General features: G+C 35.7%; 1 protein-coding gene across 1 annotated transcript in view; it reads left to right on the top strand.

The window, feature by feature from the left end:
• Positions 1-23,124, top strand: part of btv (dynein cytoplasmic heavy chain beethoven) — a 114,999-nt gene that overhangs the window by 58,874 nt on the left and 33,001 nt on the right. The window contains exons 10-22 of the mRNA XM_088277637.1: positions 104-223; positions 1,016-1,204; positions 2,238-2,461; positions 3,762-3,959; positions 10,800-10,923; positions 13,309-13,416; positions 14,998-15,154; positions 16,785-16,992; positions 18,931-19,105; positions 21,043-21,177; positions 21,810-22,009; positions 22,607-22,712; positions 22,792-22,914. Coding sequence (XP_088133763.1) covers positions 104-223; positions 1,016-1,204; positions 2,238-2,461; positions 3,762-3,959; positions 10,800-10,923; positions 13,309-13,416; positions 14,998-15,154; positions 16,785-16,992; positions 18,931-19,105; positions 21,043-21,177; positions 21,810-22,009; positions 22,607-22,712; positions 22,792-22,914 — 2,067 coding nt within the window. The remainder of the gene's footprint in view (positions 1-103; positions 224-1,015; positions 1,205-2,237; positions 2,462-3,761; positions 3,960-10,799; positions 10,924-13,308; positions 13,417-14,997; positions 15,155-16,784; positions 16,993-18,930; positions 19,106-21,042; positions 21,178-21,809; positions 22,010-22,606; positions 22,713-22,791; positions 22,915-23,124) is intronic.

The following is a 23,124-nucleotide window of genomic DNA, read 5'->3' as shown; positions in this document are numbered from 1 at the left end:
GAGTTATTTTCATAATATTTGATGAGGATTATTTTCATAATACAGGAGTTATTTTTATAATGTCAATAAATCATTCTCCTTTATCACTTTTGTCGAATTTCAGGCTCTTCACCTCGGTCAAGCGGGTAATCCGTTTGGTCCCGCGGGAACAGGAAAAACGGAATCAGTCAAAGCTCTAGGAGGTCTCTTGGGACGGCTAGTTCTGGTTTTCAACTGTGATGAGGTGAATATAGATTGCTTTTGTTCCGCAACTAACATACATATCTATATAAATAAAAATATCAATCTTAGTTTCTACAAAATGTCAAATCTCCACAAGTACTACTACTATCATCACATCGTTTCCCCGCAGAGGTAGGCAGAGAGGATAGAACGCCACACTCTTCTGTCCTGACATACGCTCCTCGCTTCCTTCACATCCATACATCTAGTCATATATCGTAGTCATACAGGAGAAGGTGACCAAGTGCATTGTTTTACAAAAACGTGATCATTGACTATTTCACATCTTACTAGGTTAATATTGCCCTGAAAAAATCCCAAAGGATTTTAAACTTGGAAGTATAATATATTGACTAGTTAAAAATGACTAACTGCATTGGTGTTTATTTTGTTGCCAAGCAAAAGTGACTTAAATGGCCCTCCTGAACATTTTACGTTTTGGTAGTTGGTCACTTTCTCCTGTACGACTACGATATTGTCTCTGATAAGGCAGACATTTGACACCACCAGATTTTAGCTTCTGATTTATCTGATCATGCCAAGTCTTTTTTAGCCGTCCTCGTTCTGCTCACATTTGTCACATATACTTTCTTAGTCATTCTCTCATCATCCATTTGCTCCACATGTCTATACCACTTTAAAGAACTCTTCTTTACCTTTTCAATAATCCCTAGTTCAGCCTTACATTTCTTTCTAATTTATTTGTTTGTAATTCAGTCATACAATGATTTTCCACACATTCGTCTTATTAGTTATGTTGAGATGTCAAAAATAATGTTTTTTTTTCTCTCAGGGAATGGACAAGACGACGCTGGGTCGCCTGCTGACCGGACTAGCCCTGAGCGATTCTTGGGGATGCTTCGACGAATTCAACAGGCTGGAAGAGAACACCCTCTCCGGGGTCGCTCAAGATTTCGCCTCCCTGTTGGCTGCGATTGGAAACAAAGATGTCAGTCCCACCGCATCCCTCAATGGCAATGAGGTGAAACAATGCAACATTTTGAGTGTGTCCAAATACTTGTTCACAAATCTGGATTATCTCCAATTATAACAGTTATTTTTCATATTATTTCCAAGCATTTGAGTATGTAATTTTTAGTAATATTTGAGTAATTTTTCATATTATTTTTTGATGTTAAAGAAATCACTTAAACCAGCCTATGATGGTTGTCAGCCCCGTAAATGCCCAGACTTCAATATTCTTCTTTATCTTTGATGAGATGTCAAAAAATAATAAGTCAAACCATTAATTTTTTTTACAAGACTATAGAAAACTGCAAAGGGATTGGTCTCTTCTGCGGCACGGGAAGGGTAAGTAACAGTAGCTGTGCCGTAAATACACCATACGAAAATGTAATTTAAAAATGGGAAAAATGTAAATATTCCAAAATGTTGCTTTTATTGACCATAGTTGAAGTTGGAATGTAACAATGTTAGCTCTTGCAATGAGTATCTGAAAACAAGAAAAAAAAACATCGCAAGCAGCCGCCATAGCTGGCGCAGCGGCACATCCACCCCGAAGGATGACTTGCGCCCTACTAAAAGGAGATCGGTGGAAACAGTATGAAGCCATGTGCGCATGTACACAAAGCACGGCACGCACACACTCCCTGAGAAAAGCTTATGTATTGGTGATTCTATCCCTGATTTTTTTACAAACTATTTACTTCTGTCGCTGCGAATGAATAATTTTATATCATAATACTTTTATGTAATACTTAATTGTATTACAGAGGAATACAAAAACTCTGAGCTTGTATCTATTATGGTGGTGACTGACCGGATCCATTTTATCGTAACGCAACATGTTACGATTCGAACATTCGTATAGTCAATACAGCGAGCCGAACGCTCCATCCATAGTCGGAGCGCTTGCCGCAAGCAACGTTACGACGAAATGCTCCGGTCAGTCCCCATTATATTTTATATGGATATTCTCGACATTAGAGTCGAATTGTAGTAAATACATCACCGGGAAAGAATGGTTAAAAGAGTTTATATGATTTTTGTTTCAGATTCCGGTTGGTGTGGGTTGCGGCGTGTTCGTGACCCTGAACCCCGCGGGGGCCGGGTACGGGGGCCGGCGGGAGCTGCCCGGAGCCCTGAGCCGGCTGCTGCGGCCCGCCGCCATGTGGAGCCCGCGCTCGCTGCACATTGCGCGCGCGCTGCTCGCCACGCACTCCTTCACGCACTCTGCACTCCTGGCAGACAAGCTGGTAGTCTGCTACCAGATGGCCAGGTATTCTATTCTTATAAAATAAAATCTTTTTCTACTTCTTCTTTCCATGTTCGCTCCCTATGCGGAGCATATGGCCAACACGAGACGTCTCCAAGTCACTCTGTCACGCGCCATCTCCTTGGGTTCCTCACAGGTCAATCCGGCATATACAGTATACAGTTGTTATTTTATATAATAAAATATCAACTGTATACTTTTTTCCACTTTTATTTTCACTCACAAGATTTTCTTCTTCTAACACTTATCCGCATCCGATGGTGCATAGGGCACTGCATAATATAGAAACAGTGTTATCTTGATGGTTAAATGCATGAAGATACCATTCCAGGGTGATATAAATAAATATTAGACTGAAAAATCACTAATATTTATTTTGACCCTCTTGGCAATCGAACCAGCAACCCCCAGAATGGTAGCCTAGCATGCTGACCATTACACTACGGAGGCGGACAGCATTTTCAGTGTGTCTAAACCTTTGTTAAAAAATCTTGATTTGTCCACTTTCTCATTGATATCTCAATAAAGACGAAGAAGAATATGGAAAAGACTGGGTATTTATAGGGCTTACGACCTACGTTTCCATTTTTAATTGTTATATATCGTCCACATTCACTTTCAAATCACTAGTACGGTTTGTCAAAATATTTAAACCTTATGTTGCGGTGGTTTGCACATTTTTGTGCATTTCGGCTACATTCAACTTCATATCCAAAAAAAAATTGAAACGTCTAATTTCTTGTCTTGCTTTGCTGTGTAGCAGATAGGTGTCACTTTAATTTAAAAATATTATCGATTATTTTCTGTCATCATTCATTCAATGCGATCTAATATTGCTCGCTTCAAATTACATTTCTTTAACAAACTTTACCGTTACCAATGTGTTTAAAAAAAAACATGTTGACTGTAATATCGCTCACTCCTTTCAACAATGTCATATATCAAAAAACTTGATTTTTTAGGAGATCGTTTAAAGTTTGAGAATATAATGAAATGTATTAAAAATAAATATGAAGCCACTTATTGAACTTTTTACTGTGCAACAATTCTTTTAGGTAAAACCTGAAGGTTTTTTTTCCATTTGAAAAATATTTAGTAAATTAAAAAATATAATTAAACAATACCTTTTCTTCAAAATGCAAAAACAACTCTGCCCTGTAGCGGGTAAATGCCGCTTTTGCCGAGATATAGAACATTTCTGGGCATTTCGAAAATGTGCACTACTGAAAATTAACGATTTTTGATATATGACGTTGAAAGGAGTGAGCGATATATGGTAAGTAATGTTTTTGTTGTTCAATAGTTCTCTCTTGAGCCCCAAGCATCACTACGACTGGGGTCTCCGAGCCCTGAAGACTGTCATCGGCAGCTGCGGGACGGCCATCAGAGACTTCGTCCAGAGCTCCAAAACGTTCCCGAGTGACGATGAACAGATGACCCTCGTAGTTGGAGCCCTGAGACTCAACACTCTATCCAAGCTATCTTACGATGACGCACAGAGGTTAGATATAATACAATTAATGTCGCCTTATTTTCACGCATGTTAAACTAACTAACTAACCACCATCCTCCACCAATGTGCCTTTGCAAACGATCGTCGCCTCTTCCACGTACATACATGCATCCATGCTCCTCATACATACCCGCTGATTATTCCGAGTCCTGACTTATTTCCAAGTATTTGAAATACTTGATAATGCCAAGTTTTCCTCCGCCTTCCTCTACTTCTATTTACGACTACATTTGCCTCGTAAATTTGTTTTAGTATTCTTTCTTCACTCATTTGATTTACTTGCCCAAACTATTTGGACACAACTTTCTTAATTTTATCGATAATGCTTATCTTAGCCTTGCATTCTTTCCTTATATCACCACTTGAACATCTACCATATATCGTTTTGCAGCACATCTGTCTAAGAGATCGCATTTTGACTACATTCAGTTTAATTTCATCCTTCTGTTGCCAAATTCATGCTTCACTTCTGCGCATTAGGGTCAGAACCAGAACTCCATTGTGCACTGTCAATTTAGCTTTCGCTAATAGGTTTTTAGCTATAACTGATATCAGTGTACCATTTGCGCTGTTCCCAGCGTTCACTCTCTTTTCTATATCTTTATCAGTCTTTCCATCCCTATAAAACATACTTTCCAAATAAAATAATAAATAAAATTAAGGTGGGTCTTAAAGTCTGTAGCATCTTATAATCCGTATATAATCCGTAAAATACGGAAATTACATTTCATTTTATAAATTGGAAACGTTACATTTTTGTTCAAACCCATTAGAACAGTTCTAACTGCAGAGATATGAATTTATCATTTCTATTTGCACTTATTTCGCAATAAATGGGTTTTGTTTTTTTATTGGTGTATCGCATGTTTACTTTAGGCCTCCGCTATTAAGGGGGTGTGACAATATATAACATACATGTGTGTGAAAAATACTTTAATCTAATGCAATGATACTCAACCTTTTTTGCTTCGGGCCGCATACATATATTTGTAAAGCTACGCGGGCCGCAACACTATACTGGTATGACAAAAAATATCATGAAACCCACCACCCCCATTTTTTTGGAAAACCATTTGAGATTTATAAAATTATGACCAAAACAGAATGATAATAGCGCGCATATTTGTTTGTCAAATGTTTGTTTTTTGGAAATAAATCTAGCGTGTGACTCTTATACCAGATCTGATGTTGACACGACAACGACCATCCTCTTCGGGTTTCCATGTCTGTACGTCAAAGTGGAAATAAATCTCAAGATATACGATTCTATATTTATAGAATGCCAGATTTTGTAAATCATGTTCCTGATAATAAATGTGTTGGGGGCCGCACAAAAAAGCTTGGCAGGCTGCATGCGGCCCGCGGGCCGCAGGTTGAGTATGGCTGATCTAATGGCTTTTTTTACTTGTGCATGATTCTACCATCATGTCATTAAATGACACTATTTGACGATGTTCTCAATATTTTATTTTGAAAATATATATTTTCCTGCTTACTTAACACATTGTTGCCGGACGGTTTTTTCATCAACCCCGACCCTAATTAGTATACTAATTAGGGTCGTATACCAATCAAAAGTAACTGCAAACCCAATTCGAATCTGTACAATGATTTTTGGTGTCTTTGCGCTCTACCAAAAGTAAGCAAATAGAGTGCTTCTGAGCGTCTGATAAATGACTTTTTAAGTGTTTCCCGCAAATAACTAAATAGTTTTTTTTTCACATTCATTTTATTTGACCAGTGTTTCGTCATTACCCACATCACACTTGTGGGATTACAAGTCAAAATTAAATTTTTTGTACTCAACAAGACAGGGGTTGAAAACCATGATTTATTCATAATTTTTGATTTACCAACCATTAAAAACACGATTTCATATACAGTGAAACCACTATCTATCGTTCCTCGAATAATCGTTTTCCCGGACGTGTCGTTTATTTCTTCTATCCCGAATTCATTTCACACTAAAATAGATCGCATCAATCGTTTCTCTATCACCATTTACCGCATTTATCGTTTGAATTAAGCTGCACATTTGATACATTTTGTCTGTTTTTTTACATTCTTTTCAATTTTATTACATTCAACCTCAACGTATGGGATAGAAACTATCGAAAGCTTGTGTCACCGATAGCAGGAAAGGTTGATATTGATGAAAAGGAGCCGCTGCCTGTACCTGCATTTCCAGAAGCGTGCACACTCTTTGAAAGAAAACTTTCTACAACGCACATTCAATAACCGATGCTGAAAAAAATACTATTTGCAAAGCTAAAAATATACTATTGTCTTATATGACAAAAATAAAACAATTGAAAAACAAATTTTGAGTAATAAACTTTAGTATTTTTTATATTCTTTTCAGGTTTGTATTTTTTTTTAATATTTCATTTGCGTCTGAAACCTGTATTCTTCTTAGAATTTTAGCCTATGAATGGTTATGCAGATTGGGAGGACGGTATCTTTACTCGGTCGTATCAACTTGCGTATTGACCTCTTAATCCCGCATTCATAGTTTATTTTAATAGGTCCCTTTAAAAACGATAGATAGAGGTTTCACTGTACTTCATAATATATTCAGATCTATGTTACATTATCATTCAATCGTTTGAAATACTTTTATTGGGGCTATTCTATAAAACTATCGTCTGCTCCTGTTTTCATTGTAATGTAAATTTTGGCAATTTATAGTACAGGTAGGTATCACATATTTTTCACATTTTGAGAGAGTAAATGATGATTTTCATATAATACTGATCAAAAATCAAAAAATAGAAAGTTATTGCAATTTACAAAAGCCATTGTCAAATTGATATGTCTTATAATATATAAATAAATAAATGTTTACAAAATCATGTTTACGACATCTGGAGACCTGACAAGACACAGAAGAAGAAGATAATTCAGATGTGTTCGGAAGAATTAATTCAGAAGACAACTTCACCCTAAAGTTCATCTCTGGATAGATGTCAAAATATCTGGGGAAAAATAAAATTTATTACTTGAAAACCACTGCAGTGACAAAGTTTTAATATTAGGTTTTAAATACATACTTAGATGATAATACGAGGATGGAGTAGAAAGTGTGTTTTTCCTTTTAATATTGACATTTATCAAATGTAGTTTTTTTTCCAACTTATCGTAGTTTTGTAAAAAGCACCTAATTATGAAATTCATCATTATATTATTTACTTGCGCTTTTACTAATTCTTCAGTCATTATAGAGCAATCCCTGAGTTCCAACGACAGACAAATTATAATAAACAAAAGAGTCGGTCTCTGCGTCGCCGACATAACTAGAAGATATTTCGTTCGTCCGGAGGATGTCCCTCTTATACTAGCCGTCAATCTGAGTGATCCGACGATATCCGAATCTGTCAATCAACTCATTGAATGTGTCAGCCAATACACTCGCATCCTCATTACCGAAGACATAAACACCATATCGAAAATTGTTTACCAAAACTACATCATCGTGACGAGTGATGTTTCAAGCTTGATGGATGCACTTCATTCCATAGAAAATTCTACCTTCTCACTCTCCGGTCGAGTGATAATCGTTTTGAAAACCGATACCTCTTTGGTGAGCTCTATAAAGGAGTCGGCGCAAGATATTTTGAACTTTTGTTGGACCTTAAGAATGATCAACATCGTGCTGGTTGTACATTACGATCAACCTCTTATTTATACATTTTTCCCTTACAATGTTAAATCGTGCGACAACTCTGACATTGTCGAAATAAACAAGTGGGTTAATAACACCATGGAAAGGAAAGTAAATCTTTATCCTTCAAAAGTGTATCAGTTTTACAGTTGTCCCGTCGTTGTCACCGCTATAGAGAGAACTCCCCACATTTATTCTAAGGGATACATAAACGGTTCTCTCGTAATTGAAGGAGTCGAAGGGAATCTGGTGAAAATGTTGGCGTTCCTGTTAAACTTTTCGCTAATATTCACGGAACCGCAAGATGAGTACAATTGGGGCTCCTGGAATGGTTCTTTCTGGACCGGCGCCTACGGAGATCTCATTTACGGAAGAGCCGATATTGGGGCTGGTGCCTATATCCCGGACTTCCAAACGATAAACGCTATCGATATATCCTTTGGATACGACTCTATGCATTTAGTTTGGGCGATTCCCAGATTTGAAAAGGTCAATATTTTTGGAAAATTGTTTAAACCTTTCGGAATATATACATGGATACTCTTATGGTCTACAGTCTTTGTCATCATGGCGTTGTTTTTTTGTTTGAAATTGAAATTCCCAAAGGATTACATTTATATGAATAATATCGTCGGATCGGTTTGGGAAGTGACTCTAGGTCTGTCCATCAAGCGCATGCCTCCGGGAAGATTTGCGCGGTACGTGTTGGCCATCTGGCTGTACATGTCTATGATCCTTCGCAATCTGTATCAGGCGTCGCTAGTCGGCTATTTGACTCATAATGATTATCACGAGACAGCGTTCACAATGACGGAGATGATCGATCAAAATTACCTTTTCTTCGGGACCCGACAATCGGCAAATCTGATGAAAAACATTTCCGACGAATCTATCGGTTACATATTGAAGAATTTGGATATATCTGAAACTGACGAAGAGTTTGACGAAATTACGAAGAAAATAGCGACGGGCGAAGTCATCGGGGCGGCCCTGCATCTCAAGTCACGCATTCCAGAGCTGAATGACAAGTTTAAGGATCTCGGGTATCTGAATACCCTGAGAGAGACCTTCAGATCCCAATTAGTAACTCTGGCCTTTAAGAAATTCTCCCCGCTCGTGGATGCCTCGAATTTATGGGTGTATAAAATATTCGAGACTGGCTTTATCGATAAATGGATCGATGACTACGAATGGTCCCAAATTCGTTTGAGTGAGGCACCTGTGGTCATCAAATTGAAACATCTCACTACCCCGTTTATCCTCTTACTAGTGGGACTTTTCATGTCTGTCCTTATATTTATATTAGAATTTATATATTTATGGTACTCAACTCCTGTAAAAGAGTTTTTACTTTAGTGCATATGTTTGCATTAATTTTTATTTATTTCATTTTCATATATCAATCATTTTGAATGCAGAACTATCCTAACTGTGTATAAGATAAAAATACAGGAGAACCAATTACACTTTCAATATTGAGTTTCTCTGAATCTTTTAATAGTATTTTCTTTTAAATATTTAGATTCATATTGTTGAATAGGCTTTTTATTCAAGTCTATAATCAGATCTACCCACGTTCACTGTCTATTTATGAATAGCTCTTTTATTTGATTTTTTTATTGACTTTATGGATAATGGAAGCAGGCTGTATAACTTTTATTTTGTATGTGATAAAACATATAGTCCAGTCAAACAATATATTTTTCAAACAAAATAAAAACTTGTGAATACACGTAGTCATGAATTTATATAAATAGATTTGAAAATGCTGCAATCGAAATATCATGGGGTGTAAAACCTGCTGTTTCAAGATATTTGTTTGATTTTTCTTTTGTTATTCTATAGAATAAATATTTAATAAAAGTAATTGATTTGTATTTTTTTGTTACCTGTAGAAATATTTTGTAACCTGCAGTTAGAAATAATAATTCAAAGACAACGATGTTAGAACAATTCACTTTACCGAAGTTTGGAGACCCGAGAGAAGAAAGTAGGTGTTGCCAGACATATATATTGGGGGAGGCTTTTATAAATTTCCTGGTGTTGCCTGATGTCAGGTACTTAAGCACTACACCGTACTCGTATAAGCTTTTACTCTTGAGGATATTACATCATAAAATCACTTAACATTGATGGATGCATCACTTAGATTTAAACCGTAGACCTAATATGTCATAGTCTAACACAGTGCTCCGCAACCGGTGTGCCATGGCACACTGGTGTACCGTGAGCTGGATACAGATGTGCCGCGATCAAATTTAATGTTTATGACATTTTACAAATTTTCATTATGTCTTTAATACACAATGACAAATTATTTTTCATAATATTGTCTATTTTTCAAAATGTAGGTTATAATAATTCTCTCTCTCTCAACCCTTATCTACACCCCAATGGTGCATAGGGCACTGCATCATACAAACGCAGTGTTATCTTGATGGTTAACACATGAAGGAAAGGTGATTAGCCCTCTGCTTCGGGTACCAGGCCAGGGTAGTATTGAATAAATACTACTGAAAAAATCATTCATATTTATTTGACCCCCCCCCCTGGAAATCGAACACGGGACCTCCAGAACGTTAGCTGAGCGTGCAGACATTACACTAGGGAGGCGGATAATAATTACTACAATTAAATAATTTTTCAATGGTCTATATACTTTAGCTTTTGGTGAGCCGCAGAATACTAGGAAGAATTTTAGTGTGTCGTAGGTGAGAAAAGGTCTAACGTACTGACCACTTCACTGGACAAATGAACAAAATTAGATAATACATAAATTGGTGTAATAAACAAATGATTGAATTTGACCCTTTTTCAGTTTTGAGAGTTTGATTTGGGTATTTTCCTTGGAGTGAAAATATTCAATTCAATTTGCGATAAGCTCTAAATCTGAGTGATCCGTCAATATCCGAATCTGTCAATCTGTTAATCAAATATGTTAGCCGATACACTCGCATCCTCATTACTGAAGACATAAAAACTGTAGCGAATTATTTTTTACCAAAATTACATCATCGTTACAAGTGATGTTTGGACAAGTTACAAAATAACAAGTGAGGATACCGCACACATGATAGTCAAACGCACTGACCACTTTGATCCAGAAATGGACTGAATAAACAATACATTACTTTAATAAACATAATATTCAATTTTCCTTTTTTCAGTTTTGAGAGTTTGATCCAGGTAATTTTTCCGGGAGTGAAAATATCCAATTCAATCCCGGACAAGCTGCGGGAAGCTCTTGTTCAGAGTTACCAAGCGCAAAATATGACTGTCAATGAAAATCAGGTAAAAAACACACTCTCTTTGTTTTATTTATGGTAGATGATATTTTGTTATTACATTTTCATTCAAACCCTTATCCGCACCCCAATGGTGCATAGGGCACTGCATCATATAAACGCAGTGTTATCTCGATCGTTAACACTTGAAGGAAAGGTGATCAGCCCTCCGCTTCCGGTACCAGTCCAAGGTAATATTGAATAAATATAAGAGTGAAAAAATCACTTATATTTATTTGACCCCCCCTGGGAATCGAACCCGGGACCTCCAGTACGGTAGCCGAGCGTGCTGACCATTACGCTACGGAGGCGGACAATGGAGGACAATGGAGGAAAATAATGCATGGTTGTTATTACAATCATGCATTATTTTCTTATATGCATTAAATTTGTGAAAATATATATGTTTTTGACCTTAATTGTTTCATTAGTAAATCCATAATATCATTCTACAAACCAGCAATACCCATTGTGCCGTCCTTTGTAATGTGTACATTTTTAATTTTACCGAAAAATGTATTACAAAAGATAAATATTCCCCCCAAAATAGTAAAATAAAATAGCGCAGAGAGACATAACATACTGTTTCATATTTGTTATAACGATTATTATTTTTTCCAACCCTAATGTATGTTTTGTCCGCCTCCGTAGTGTAATGGTCAGCATGCTCGGCTGCCGTTCTGGAGGTCCCGGGTTCCATTCCCAGGGGGGTTTAATAAATATAAGTGATTTTTTCACTCTAATATTTATTCAATATTACACTGGACTGGTACCTGAAGTGGAGGGCTGATCACCTTTCCTTCATGTGTAATCGATCGAGATAACACTGCGTTTATATGAAGCAGTGCCCTATGCACCATTGGGGTGTGGTAAGGGTTTTATTATTAATGTATGGAAGTGAACCAAGGAGTTGGCAAAAGAATGTTGAAGGTAGATTGAATGCAGTGAAAATGTGGTCATCCAGACAAATGTGTGGCAAAACGATGTATGATAGATGTTCGAATCGTGATATAAGAAATTAATGTAAGGTAAGAGATAAGCATTATCGATAAAATTGAGAAAAGTGTGTTGAGATGGTGTTGGTATGTGAATCGAATGAGTGAAGAAAGAATAGTGAAACAAATCAATAGGCGGATGCGGTTGGTAATAGAAGCAGAGTAAGACCGAGGAAAACTTGGCATGATTATTTTAAATACTTGACAGCGTCAGGAGTCGGAATAATCACCGGGTATGCGTGAGGAGATGCATCATTGTGGAAGAGGCAAAGATTGTTTGCAAATACAGATTGCTGTGGCGTTCTGTACTCTCTGCCTACCCCTGGGTTTGAAGCCACGTGATTTTTAGTTTGTCGTAAATTTAATGAAGTAATATATTTTAAAAACATTTGAACGTGGAATCAATTTTAACTACTACTTTTATGTATTTATTTATTGAACGACTAATGATAATACATATATACAGTATCTAATACACCAATAGAGAAACAAAAAGTCTTAAACATAAAATAATAATAAAATAACAAATAGTAAGCACTGGTAAATACAGGTCTTCTTCACACACTATCAGCGAGCAGCGAGAGAGAGTTAAACACAACGTTTAAATATATCCATTATAACATAGAGAAGAAATGCTGAGAAAGTACAGACTTCAAGGTGGATAACAATATATTGAATAAATCTATACTTTCAAAAGCATTGGCTAACATGTGAAGCCGCGGAATCGGAGAGAACATGGCATAGTTTGCATTATGTGAAAATACTGCGATTTTTGCCTAATACATACCTCTTTGACGCACGCTAAGCTTCATTTGATCAAGGAGATCAGGGCTGTCCAAAAAATTGTTAAGAATTTTATATAATAGGACCAAATCAGTAATTACTCTTCTGTCACTAAGATTTATTAATAACTAACCATCACGCCGCTTCCCCGCAGGGGTAGGCAGAGAGAATCGAACGCCACACCACTCTGTCTTTGCAAACATTCTTTGCCTCTTCTACATTCATGCATCTCCTCATACATACCCGACGATTATTACGACTCCTAACACGGATTGTCCGCCTCCGTAGCGTAATGGTCAGCACGCTCGGCTACCGTACTGGAGGTCCCGGGTTCGATTCCCAGGGGGGGTCAAATAAATATAAGTGATTTTTTCACTCTTATATTTATTCAATATTACCCTGGACTGGTACCGGAAGCGGAGGGCTGATCACCTTTCCTTCAAGTGTTAACGATCGAGATAACACTGCGTTTATATGATGCAGTGCCCTATGCACCATTGGGGTGCGGATAAGGGTTTGAATGAACCCGGATTTTGACTGAGATTTATTAATATATATTTTTAAATAGTTTACGACTGCATTTAAAACAACATTGGGTAAAATTTTGTTTTTAGATGCGGAAATGCATAGAGTTATACGAGCAACTAAAGCAGAGAATGGGAGTAGTAACTGTTGGACCACCCGGCGCAGGAAAAACTTCCATCAGACATCTTCTCAAATATGTAAGTTAATTGATTATTCATTAATAATAACAGAATGTGTTAACAATTGCCAAACCCTTTCCGGTCCCCCATAATTAAAAAAAAAATAGGTAGACAGTTACATTCCAATTGGAAAAAAAATATTTTGTCCTCTGCTCCACATACTGTTGTAATAGATACGAGTGATAAATATGTAAGCTTGGAATTAAAAAAAATATATACTAATGATGACAAAAATGTGGAATAACATCCGACATGGGACCTAAGAGGAAAAAATCGATGTCGAATCAGATTCGACATTGGACCAGTAAGGGATAAATAACAATTTCATTTAAAAATAGTTGGTGATTATGCAAAATGAAAAGAAATTAATTACTATACCAAACCAGAAAAGTAGTACTATACTATATTATAGGTCCACCTCTGTAGTGTAATGGTCAGCACGCTCGGCTACCGTTCTGGAGGTCCCGGGTTCGATTCCCAGGGGGGTCAAATAAATATAAGTGATTTTTTCACTGTAATATTTATTCAATATTACCCTGGACTGGTACCTGAAGCGGAGGGCTGATCACCTTTCCTTCGTGTGTAAACGATCAAGATAACACTGTGTTCATATGAAGCAGTGCCCTATGCACCATTGGGGTGCGGATAAGGGTTTTATTATTATTATTATTATTATACTATATTATTAACGTTTTTTTTCATTAACTTTGTAGAATGATGTGACAATTTAAATAAGTGTATTTAAATAAGTTAAATGCTTACATAAGACTATTTTTTTGTAAAATGTAATTTTCGCATCAAACATTGGTCATATTTTTCATGTTATAGCATTAACTTAGTGGAATAACATGTTAATTCAAATACAAAAATTAAACAATTTTTTAAGACCACTTTGTGAGATTATTAATGCAAACACGACTAATTTCGAGAACTATAATGTTCTCATCAACAGGAGAAGATACAAACTCCCTGTTTTTTTATGAAATTTTTTATTTTCACCTGTTGATGCGAACGTTTTTATCTTGAAACTAGTTATGTTTACATTAATAAACTCAAAAAGTAATCCTTATAAGTGTTTTATTTTATATTTCAATTACTATACTAAAATGAAGTCTATTGGCATTCAAAAGTGCCACAACAAATTCACATATCGCTCACTCCTTTCAAGAACGTCAAAAATCAAAAATCGTAAACTTTCAGCTGTGCATGTTTTCGAAATGCCCAGAAAAAGTACTATATCCCAGCAAAAGCGGCATATTTTTAACTTAATATTTACCCGCTACAGGGCAGAAAATGTTATTTTTGCATTTTGAAGAAAATGTATTTTTTGAGTACTTTTTTAAATATACTAAATATTTTTCAAATGGAGAAAAAACAGTCAGGTTTTACCTTAAAGATCTGTTGCACAGTAAAAACTTCAATAAGTGGCTTGATATTTATTTTTAATACATTTTATTATATTTTTAAACTTTAAAAACGATCTCCTGAAAAATCAAGTTTTTTGATATATGTCGTTGTTGAAAGGAGTGAGCGATATGTTAATTAAATATTCGAGCCATATTAAAGTAAATTAATTATTTTTATGGATTATTTTTCCAGGCCTTAAGTAAAATTGGGCAAAACGTATCGCAACACATCATTTGTCCTAAAGCGATGAGCCGTACGGACTTACTCGGTTACATTGACGCGGACACGCGCCAGTGGAATGATGGTGTAATTTCATCCACAGCTCTGAATGTTTCCAATCAACCATCAGGTAAACTCAAATTCTTCTTCTAATCCTTATTGTATTGCCACTTGTTGCTGTGTTATATTGATTGCTCATCACGGGCAGGCAAGGTGATCCGTCCTGGACTACAGTCTATGTTGATATTAACTTAATATTTGGTATTAACTTAATGTTTTATTTATTTTGACTCTTGAATTTTTTTTTAAAAATGTTTATATTTCACTTTTTATAATTTCTAATAATGCATTCATTTATATCGTAGTTGTACAGTAGAAAGTGACCAACTAACGAAATGGAAAATGTTCAGGAGGGCCATTTAAGTCACTTTTGCTTGCCAAGGTCCGACTCCGTAGTGTAATGGTCAGCATGCTCGGCTACCGTTCTGGAGGTCCCGGGTTTGATTCCCAGGGGGTTTTAATAAATATAAGTGATTTTTTCACTCTAATATTTATTCAATATTACACTGGACTGGTACCTGAAGTGGAGGGCTGATCACCTTTCCTTCATGTGTAAACGATCGAGATAACACTGCGTTTATATGAAGCAATGCCCTATGCACCATCGGGGTGCGGTAAGGGTTTTATTATTTATTATTGCTTGCCAAGAAAATAAACATCAATGCAGTTAGTCATTTTTAAAAAGTCAACATATTATACATCCAAGTTTAAAATCCTTTGAGATTTTTTCAGGGCAATATTAAGCTAGTAAGATATCAAATAGTCAATGATCACGTTTTTGTAAAAAAATGCACTTGGTCATTTTCTTTTGTATGACTACGATATGATATGTATAATTTTTTTAAAAAAACTTAGGGATGTCCTGTGCGTACAATATAATATGTACAATTTACACCACGGTATTAAGCGAATTGTAATATGTATAACATTTCGGGTGTGTCAAAATCCTTGTTCACAAATCTGAGTTTCTCCACTGTAATTTTCACTTTATACACGTGTCACATTCACCTTTCTACCTATGATCAATAGCCATATCCCTGAAATGTTTAAAAATTGTATATATGTTGGTAGTGACAATACAGTAAACCCCTTAAAACGTTGAGATAGGTACCGCGTTTACCAATGGGAATGTTGTAGGGGGTTGATGTTTTTAATTGTATTTTAATTTTAAATTACTCATTTTAGTCTTTTCTGCTAGTTAAAATATAAAAATACAATTTTAAAAGTTAACCACTTATAACATTCCTTCTAATAATACGGTACCTATCTCAATATTATAGCGGGTTTTACTGTACCCTTTTTTTTTCAATATTAACTTTAAAGGCGACATCTATGCTTGAAATTATACATTCAAACCCTTATCCACACTCCAATGGTGCATAGGGCACTGCATTATATAAACACAATGTTATCTTGATTGTAAACACACGAAGGAAAAGTGATCAGCCCTCCGCTTCAGGTACAAGTCCAGGGTAATATTAAATAAATAATAGAGTGAAAAAATCACTTATATTTATTTGACCCCCCTGGGAATCGAACCCGAGACCTCCAGAACGGTAACCGAGCATGCTGACCATTACACTACGGAGGCGGACGAGTTAGCATATAAGGATACTTCCTTATCTATGCCGAATCATCAAAATTACCCAAAATTTTTGAACAAAGGTTTGGACACACTAAAAAATTAGAAATATTCGTAGATGTTTGGTCGTGGGTGGTGTGCGACGGCGATGTGGATCCGGAATGGATAGAATCCCTCAACTCGGTGCTGGACGACAACCGGCTGCTCACTCTGCCCTCGGGCTGGAGAATCCAGTTTGGTGACAATGTCAACTTCATTTTTGAGACTCACAATCTGAGCTACGCCTCACCCGCGACCATCACAAGAATGGGAATCATCCTGCTCAGGTTTGTGAATATGGCAAAAAACAATCTAAATCTAACTCCGGAAAAGGTCTAACAATTTTATTTATTTTATTTTAAAAAATAAATAAAAATATTTGTGTTTTTATTATTTACAAATATTTCAATTTCATACTATTTCTGTAAGCCTAAGCGGATCATTATTAGAAGTAGGTATCGATTTGTAGTAGAGTGGGTTCAAACCGAGAAACTCTGGCTCAAGAGTCCGCGACACTAACCACAGGACCACAACCCGACATACCTTGTTGTTTTAAAATATCCATTATAGTTTATAAAGTTCACACTATGAACCGGTTGGAAGCATTCGAGATGTGGTTTTACAGGAGAATGCTTCGCATACCATGGACAGATGCAGTCAGCAACTCGGAGATTTTGAAAAGAGCCAATTGCAGTAGACAACTGCTAAAGAACGTCAAGATCCGTAAAATCTCATATTTGGGTCACATGTCACATTCAGCATGGAGAGATACTTCTCTTAGTTTACTTCAAATAATACTGATGGGGAAAATTGAGGTTTTGAAAAGAGCCATTTGCAGTAGACAACTGCTAAAGAACGCCAAGATCCGTAAAATCTCATATTTGGGTCACATGTCACATTCAGCATGGAGAGATACTTCTCTCAGTTTACTTCAAATAATACTGATGGGGAAAATTGAGGTTTTGAAAAGAGCCATTTGCAGTAGACAACTGCGAAAGAACGTCAAGATCCGTAAAATCTCATATTTGGGTCACGTGTCACATTCAGCATGGAGAGATACTTCTCTCAGTTTACTTCAAATAATACTGATGGGGAAAATTGAGGGGCAGCGTGATCCTGGCAGTAGGCAAACATGTTGGCTGCGCAACATAAGAGATTGGACCAGGATGAGACATGTGGGAGAACTGTTCTCGATAGCGCAAGATAATAGAGAATCCTTTGCCACAGTGATTGTCAACGTCGGGAGAACCTGATACGGCACAAGAAGAAGATAATATATGTATTTGACAGTTTTGATGCGTTTTGGGAACCAAAGTTTATATGTGGACTGTATTAGTTTTTATTTTAATGAATGATAAATATAAAATATAATAAATTTAAAAGTTTTTTTTAAAGATTTTAATTTTTATTGAAGATTGTACATTCATTTATTGTTTCGGCATTAACTTTGTGGTAAGACATATTACAATGATTAAAGAAAACACTTCGTTTTTTACCACTTGAGTTTTATTATAGACTACATGTTTCAGAAGTTAAACTTCCATCATTCAGTTATTATACAGACCTGAATGATGGAAGTTTAACTTCTGAAACATGTAGTCTATAATAAAACTCAAGTGGTAAAAAACGAAGTGTTTTCTTTAATCATTGTACATTCATGTCAGAAATCCAATAACCAATAATAATAAATGGTATGAAAAGAAGAGAGGAAATAGATGTGGGTCAAGATTTTTATAAACTTGTCCATTATAACATGAATTCAGTCACATTTGTATTGCAAAAAGTGTTGCCAGTAATAAATGCAAATAATGCTTAATCAGTTATGATTAAGTACTGAGGGAAAGTAAAAAATTACCAAACTAGGTGTTCTGGTCGACCGATTCAAAGATTGATGACACTTGTCAATATCTCCGTGTCTGTCTCTTCCGTTTCCTCTCAGTCATGAATCATCAGCCAAGGTCTTCAGATTGGTAGAAAGTAAAGCATATGAATCTAAGTTTGTTCAGCAGCTCTATCTTCAGCTATAAAACTGCTGGAGATAGGGTCGAATTAGAGTTTACTCCTGAAGAGACGCAAATGTCTATCCAAAGAGCTATTTCTGCCGACCCCTGGTCTAGAACACCAAGTGACAAGTATTGCCAATCTAAGAAAACCATATCCATCATAGTCTGACCACAAGAATTTTAAATTAAAAAATGTATTCAGGGGTTCATTCTTGTTTTCAGTGAGGAGGAATGTTGTTTCAAGGAAGCGATACAGACTTGGGTATCTTCGAGTACCGCACCGGAAGAGAGCAAACTCCAAATGACTCCGTTCATTCAACAGAATATGACGAAGGCAATTGACTGGACGACCGGCAATGCAAACAAGTTTGTGGCGCCGACTCACGCCATGTCCCTCGTAAATACCCTTTTCAATATGTACATGATTATCTCAATATTTATAATTAATAAATAATAATAAAACCCTTATCCGCACCCCAATGGTGCATAGGGCACTGCGTCATATAAATGCAGTGTTATCTTGATCGTTTACACATGAAGGAAAGGTGATCAGCCCTCCACTTCAGGTACCAGTCCAGGATAATATTGAATAAATATGACAGTGAAAAAATCACTTCTATTTATTTTACCCCCCTTGGGAATCGAACCCGGGACCTCCAGAACGGTAGCCGAGCGTGCTGACCATTACACTACGGAGGCGGACATTATAATTAAGATATAATAAAATATTTATAGTGATTTTAAAACAAAGTTACATTTTGATTACAAATAATTATTGTTCATTGGCTAATTTGAGAGAATACTGGGTCCATCATGTAAAAATACTAACACTGACACTTCGTGCAATGCTCTTAAATGAATGCAAAAATCTAGTTTAATAATTTAATGGTGAAAGTTACACAAGTGTATAAAGTGATATCTTAAGCCAGCCAAATGCCAAGTCGTAAGCTCTTTAATGCTCAGACTTTCGCTTTCTTTCATATAAAAAAACACAGATGTTTTATATCAAATTGATACACCTATAATATTGAGAATTATTTATAATTACAAAATATAAATGTTTGATTTTTGGTGTGAATTATAATAGCTTAATTGTTTGAGTACGTTAATTAAAGAGCAAATGTGGATTGAGAACGTTGTCGGGGGATATTATCCCCAAGATATTTAATATGTTGCAGAGGACACTTTAGTGTTTTAACTTTGCACAAATTTAAATTAAATAAAGCATTTATAACAATTTGTCCGCCTCCGTAGTGTAATAGTCAGCACGCTTGGCTACCGTTCTGGAGGACCCGGGTTCGATTCCCAGGGGGGGTCAAATAAATATAAGTGATTTTTTTCACTGTAATATTTATTCAATATTACCCTGGACTGGTACCTGAAGCGGAGGGCTGATCACCTTTCCTTAATGTGTAAACGATCAAGATAACACTGCGTTTATATGAAACAGTGCCCTATGCACCAATGGGGTGCGGATAAGGGTTTTATTTTATATTATTATTATTTATAACAAGATTTTTGGACAAAGGATATTTTTATATTATTTTTTATTTCATCTCAATTATTTTAAACATCTTTACTTATTATCTCATTTTTCAATTATTTATAAATAAACTTATCTTTGTTAAATTATTTCATTTTCTTGTTTTTATTATTTCATTATTTTTTTTTGTTTGAGTGTATGTAAATATGTTTTGTATTATTTGAACAACAAATAGTATATTGGGTGATTTATTTTCCCTTACTCATTTTTTTTAGAACAAAAGAACCCTTTAATCTGTCACCTTTATTTGAACTTCAAAACTTTATTCGAAACATGTTTTAAAAACATGGTGGCAAACTGCTTGAAGCGCAGTTTAAAGGGACGTTCAATTTTATGTTTGTAATTTGTTTTGTGTAAAAATTAATAATAATAAACCCTTACCCGCACCCCAATGGTGCATAGGGCACTGCGTCATATAAACGCAGAGTTATGTTGATCGTTTACACATGAAGGAAAGGTGATCGGCCCTCCGCTTCAGGTACCAGTCCAGGGTAATATTGAATAAATATTAGAGTGAAAAAAACACTTATATTTATTTGACCCCTCTGGGAATCGGACCCGGGACCTCCAGAACGGTAGCCGAGCGTGCTGACCATTACACTACGGAGGCGGATTTTTAGAACAAAAGAACCCTTTAATCTGTCACCTTTATTTGAACTTTAAAACTTTATTCGAAACATGTTTTAAAAACATGGTGGCAAACTGCTTGAAGTGCAGTTTAAAGGAATGTTCAATTTTATGTTTGTAATTTGATTTCTGTAAAAATTAATAAATGATTTAACTTTTTCCAGGTCCAGCAAATATTAAGCTTTCTCAACACTTCAGAATTGAATGCTAAAGGCGTGGAAGAAACTGTAGCTGTGGCTTTTGCCAGAGGACTCAGTTGCATCATGAATTCTGAAGCAATCGACTCTCTCATTGAACAGGTCTAGTTGAATTATGTATTTCATTTTTGATTAATATTTTATTTTAAATCAATTGTTTTCTTGATACATAATTCTATTATTGAAAATGTTATTCAAAATTTATTTTCTTGCTAAATTTATCAAAGTATATAATTTGAAGAGTGTAAAGGGATACATTTTAAGTTGTACTGACATAGTGGAACTATATTTTGTGTAATAAAACAACAAGATTTTTTTATAGTTTTTCCACTTTTATTTTATTTGTTTTATGCACAACAAGGCAGGGGTTGAAAACCACGATTTTATATCATTTTTCTGACAAAATGCATTTAAATTAAATGACTAAGTAGTGTACTATAATAATATTTACATAGGTAATTTGGTAAGGGTTTTAAGTAGGATGCGATAAAATATTTATTTTGGAAATGGATTTTTGCAGCTATATTTAAATAATGTATTGATGAATCAGGAACCGTTGGTTGACAACTCATTCTACCGCACACTTATACGGGGGAGCCCAGTATTCTCTAGTCATCTTGTCCATGGTTTTCATGGAGTTTATTCTGAGCCATTGGATTTAAGCACTAATCGCTTAATAAAATGTCCGTATAAAGTTAGCTGAAACTTATTTTTCTTCATCTTTTTTTAAAAAGGTTTCTGAATGGACAAACATTTCATCCCATGTCCTCCTTTGGAAGAAGTCATCCGTCTTGGAATTGGGATGGGACACTCCGGGCAACAGCGATAACCTTGTGATGAGTGACAGAATAAGGTCTATGGTCGACCTTACTCAGGAGTGGCTCGACTCCTTTCAGCACTTCATGATCCTCGGGCCTCCAGCTTCTGGCAAAAGGTACAATGTAAACTAATTTATTGAATGCTTTATTTCCCCTGACTTATAATGGACCTAGCTCACTTATATTATCTAATGTTTTTTGATATTTAACCTGTCTGGGAATATGATCATGGTCCGTAATGGTCATCCAAACAAAACTTTCCTCAAAGAAGTATGGGCATACATGAACGCCCGTGCTTATAACTAAAGCCCGGTGATATTTATTTTTAAAATGGCACTTGTACTGCCATCTGTGGTTGTATTTAAACACTAAAACTACACTTCAGATTATTTTTCTATTTTATCCATAACATTTTACTTGAAACAAAGTTTGTGTGATGTCATCGTAATGACACTGTCAAAGAAAACCCATGAAATGAAATGTCGATAATTTTGATATAAATTATGTAAACCGGTTGGTGTTAATGTTTTTTTATTCAAGAAAATATGTTGCTTATTGCATGGACTTTATTATGAAATTACAAAAAGTTTTAAAAAAAAATATTAAAAAAACTTACTTCCCAGATACAGTTTCGTCCGCAGAAACTCACTCCAGACAGTTTAATTCTGTTCCTTGAAAATTATGATTCTCTCACCTCTGTGTATTTCTTCTAGCCTGGTAGTTGAGCATTTGCTGAAAGAGGTCCGCGACTACACAGTCATAGATCTGCTGTGCACTCCGGTATTTAATGAGCAGCATATTATCCGAGCTCTCAAACAGGTCTGTAGGAAAATCATTGAGATAACGTAACTGTTATAATTGTATCAATAAAATTTTCATGATCAAAATGGTTTAACAGAATTCTGCAGTCACTCTCGGTGGAAGTAAATCCGGTGGAAGAGTTGTGTTGGTCATCAGATCCCTACAACGGGCCAGTTCTGATAAGTGGAACTCCAGTCTTGTCCAGGCTTTTCTTTTACAGGTAAATTATATAATCATAAAATGTTAATAACTTGTTCTTCTTCTTACTGTGCCTCTCCACGCTGAAGGTTGACAAACGTCACGGAAATTTTTACTTTTTCTTTAGTCACTAAGTCAACATCATAGTGAAACCACTGTCAATTTTTTGAGCCAGGATATACTTTTTCTTCCTTTCTAAAAATAGCCTACGTATGTACTAAATTAGGTGTGT

Source organism: Brachycentrus maculatus, unplaced genomic scaffold (genome assembly GCF_059751285.1).
Source record: "Brachycentrus maculatus isolate JH-2025_06_01 unplaced genomic scaffold, ASM5975128v1 h1tg000049l, whole genome shotgun sequence".
Lineage (NCBI taxonomy): Eukaryota > Metazoa > Arthropoda > Insecta > Trichoptera > Brachycentridae > Brachycentrus > Brachycentrus maculatus.
The sequence above is the reverse complement of the archived record's forward strand: the minus strand, read 5'-3'. Positions and strand labels throughout refer to the sequence as shown.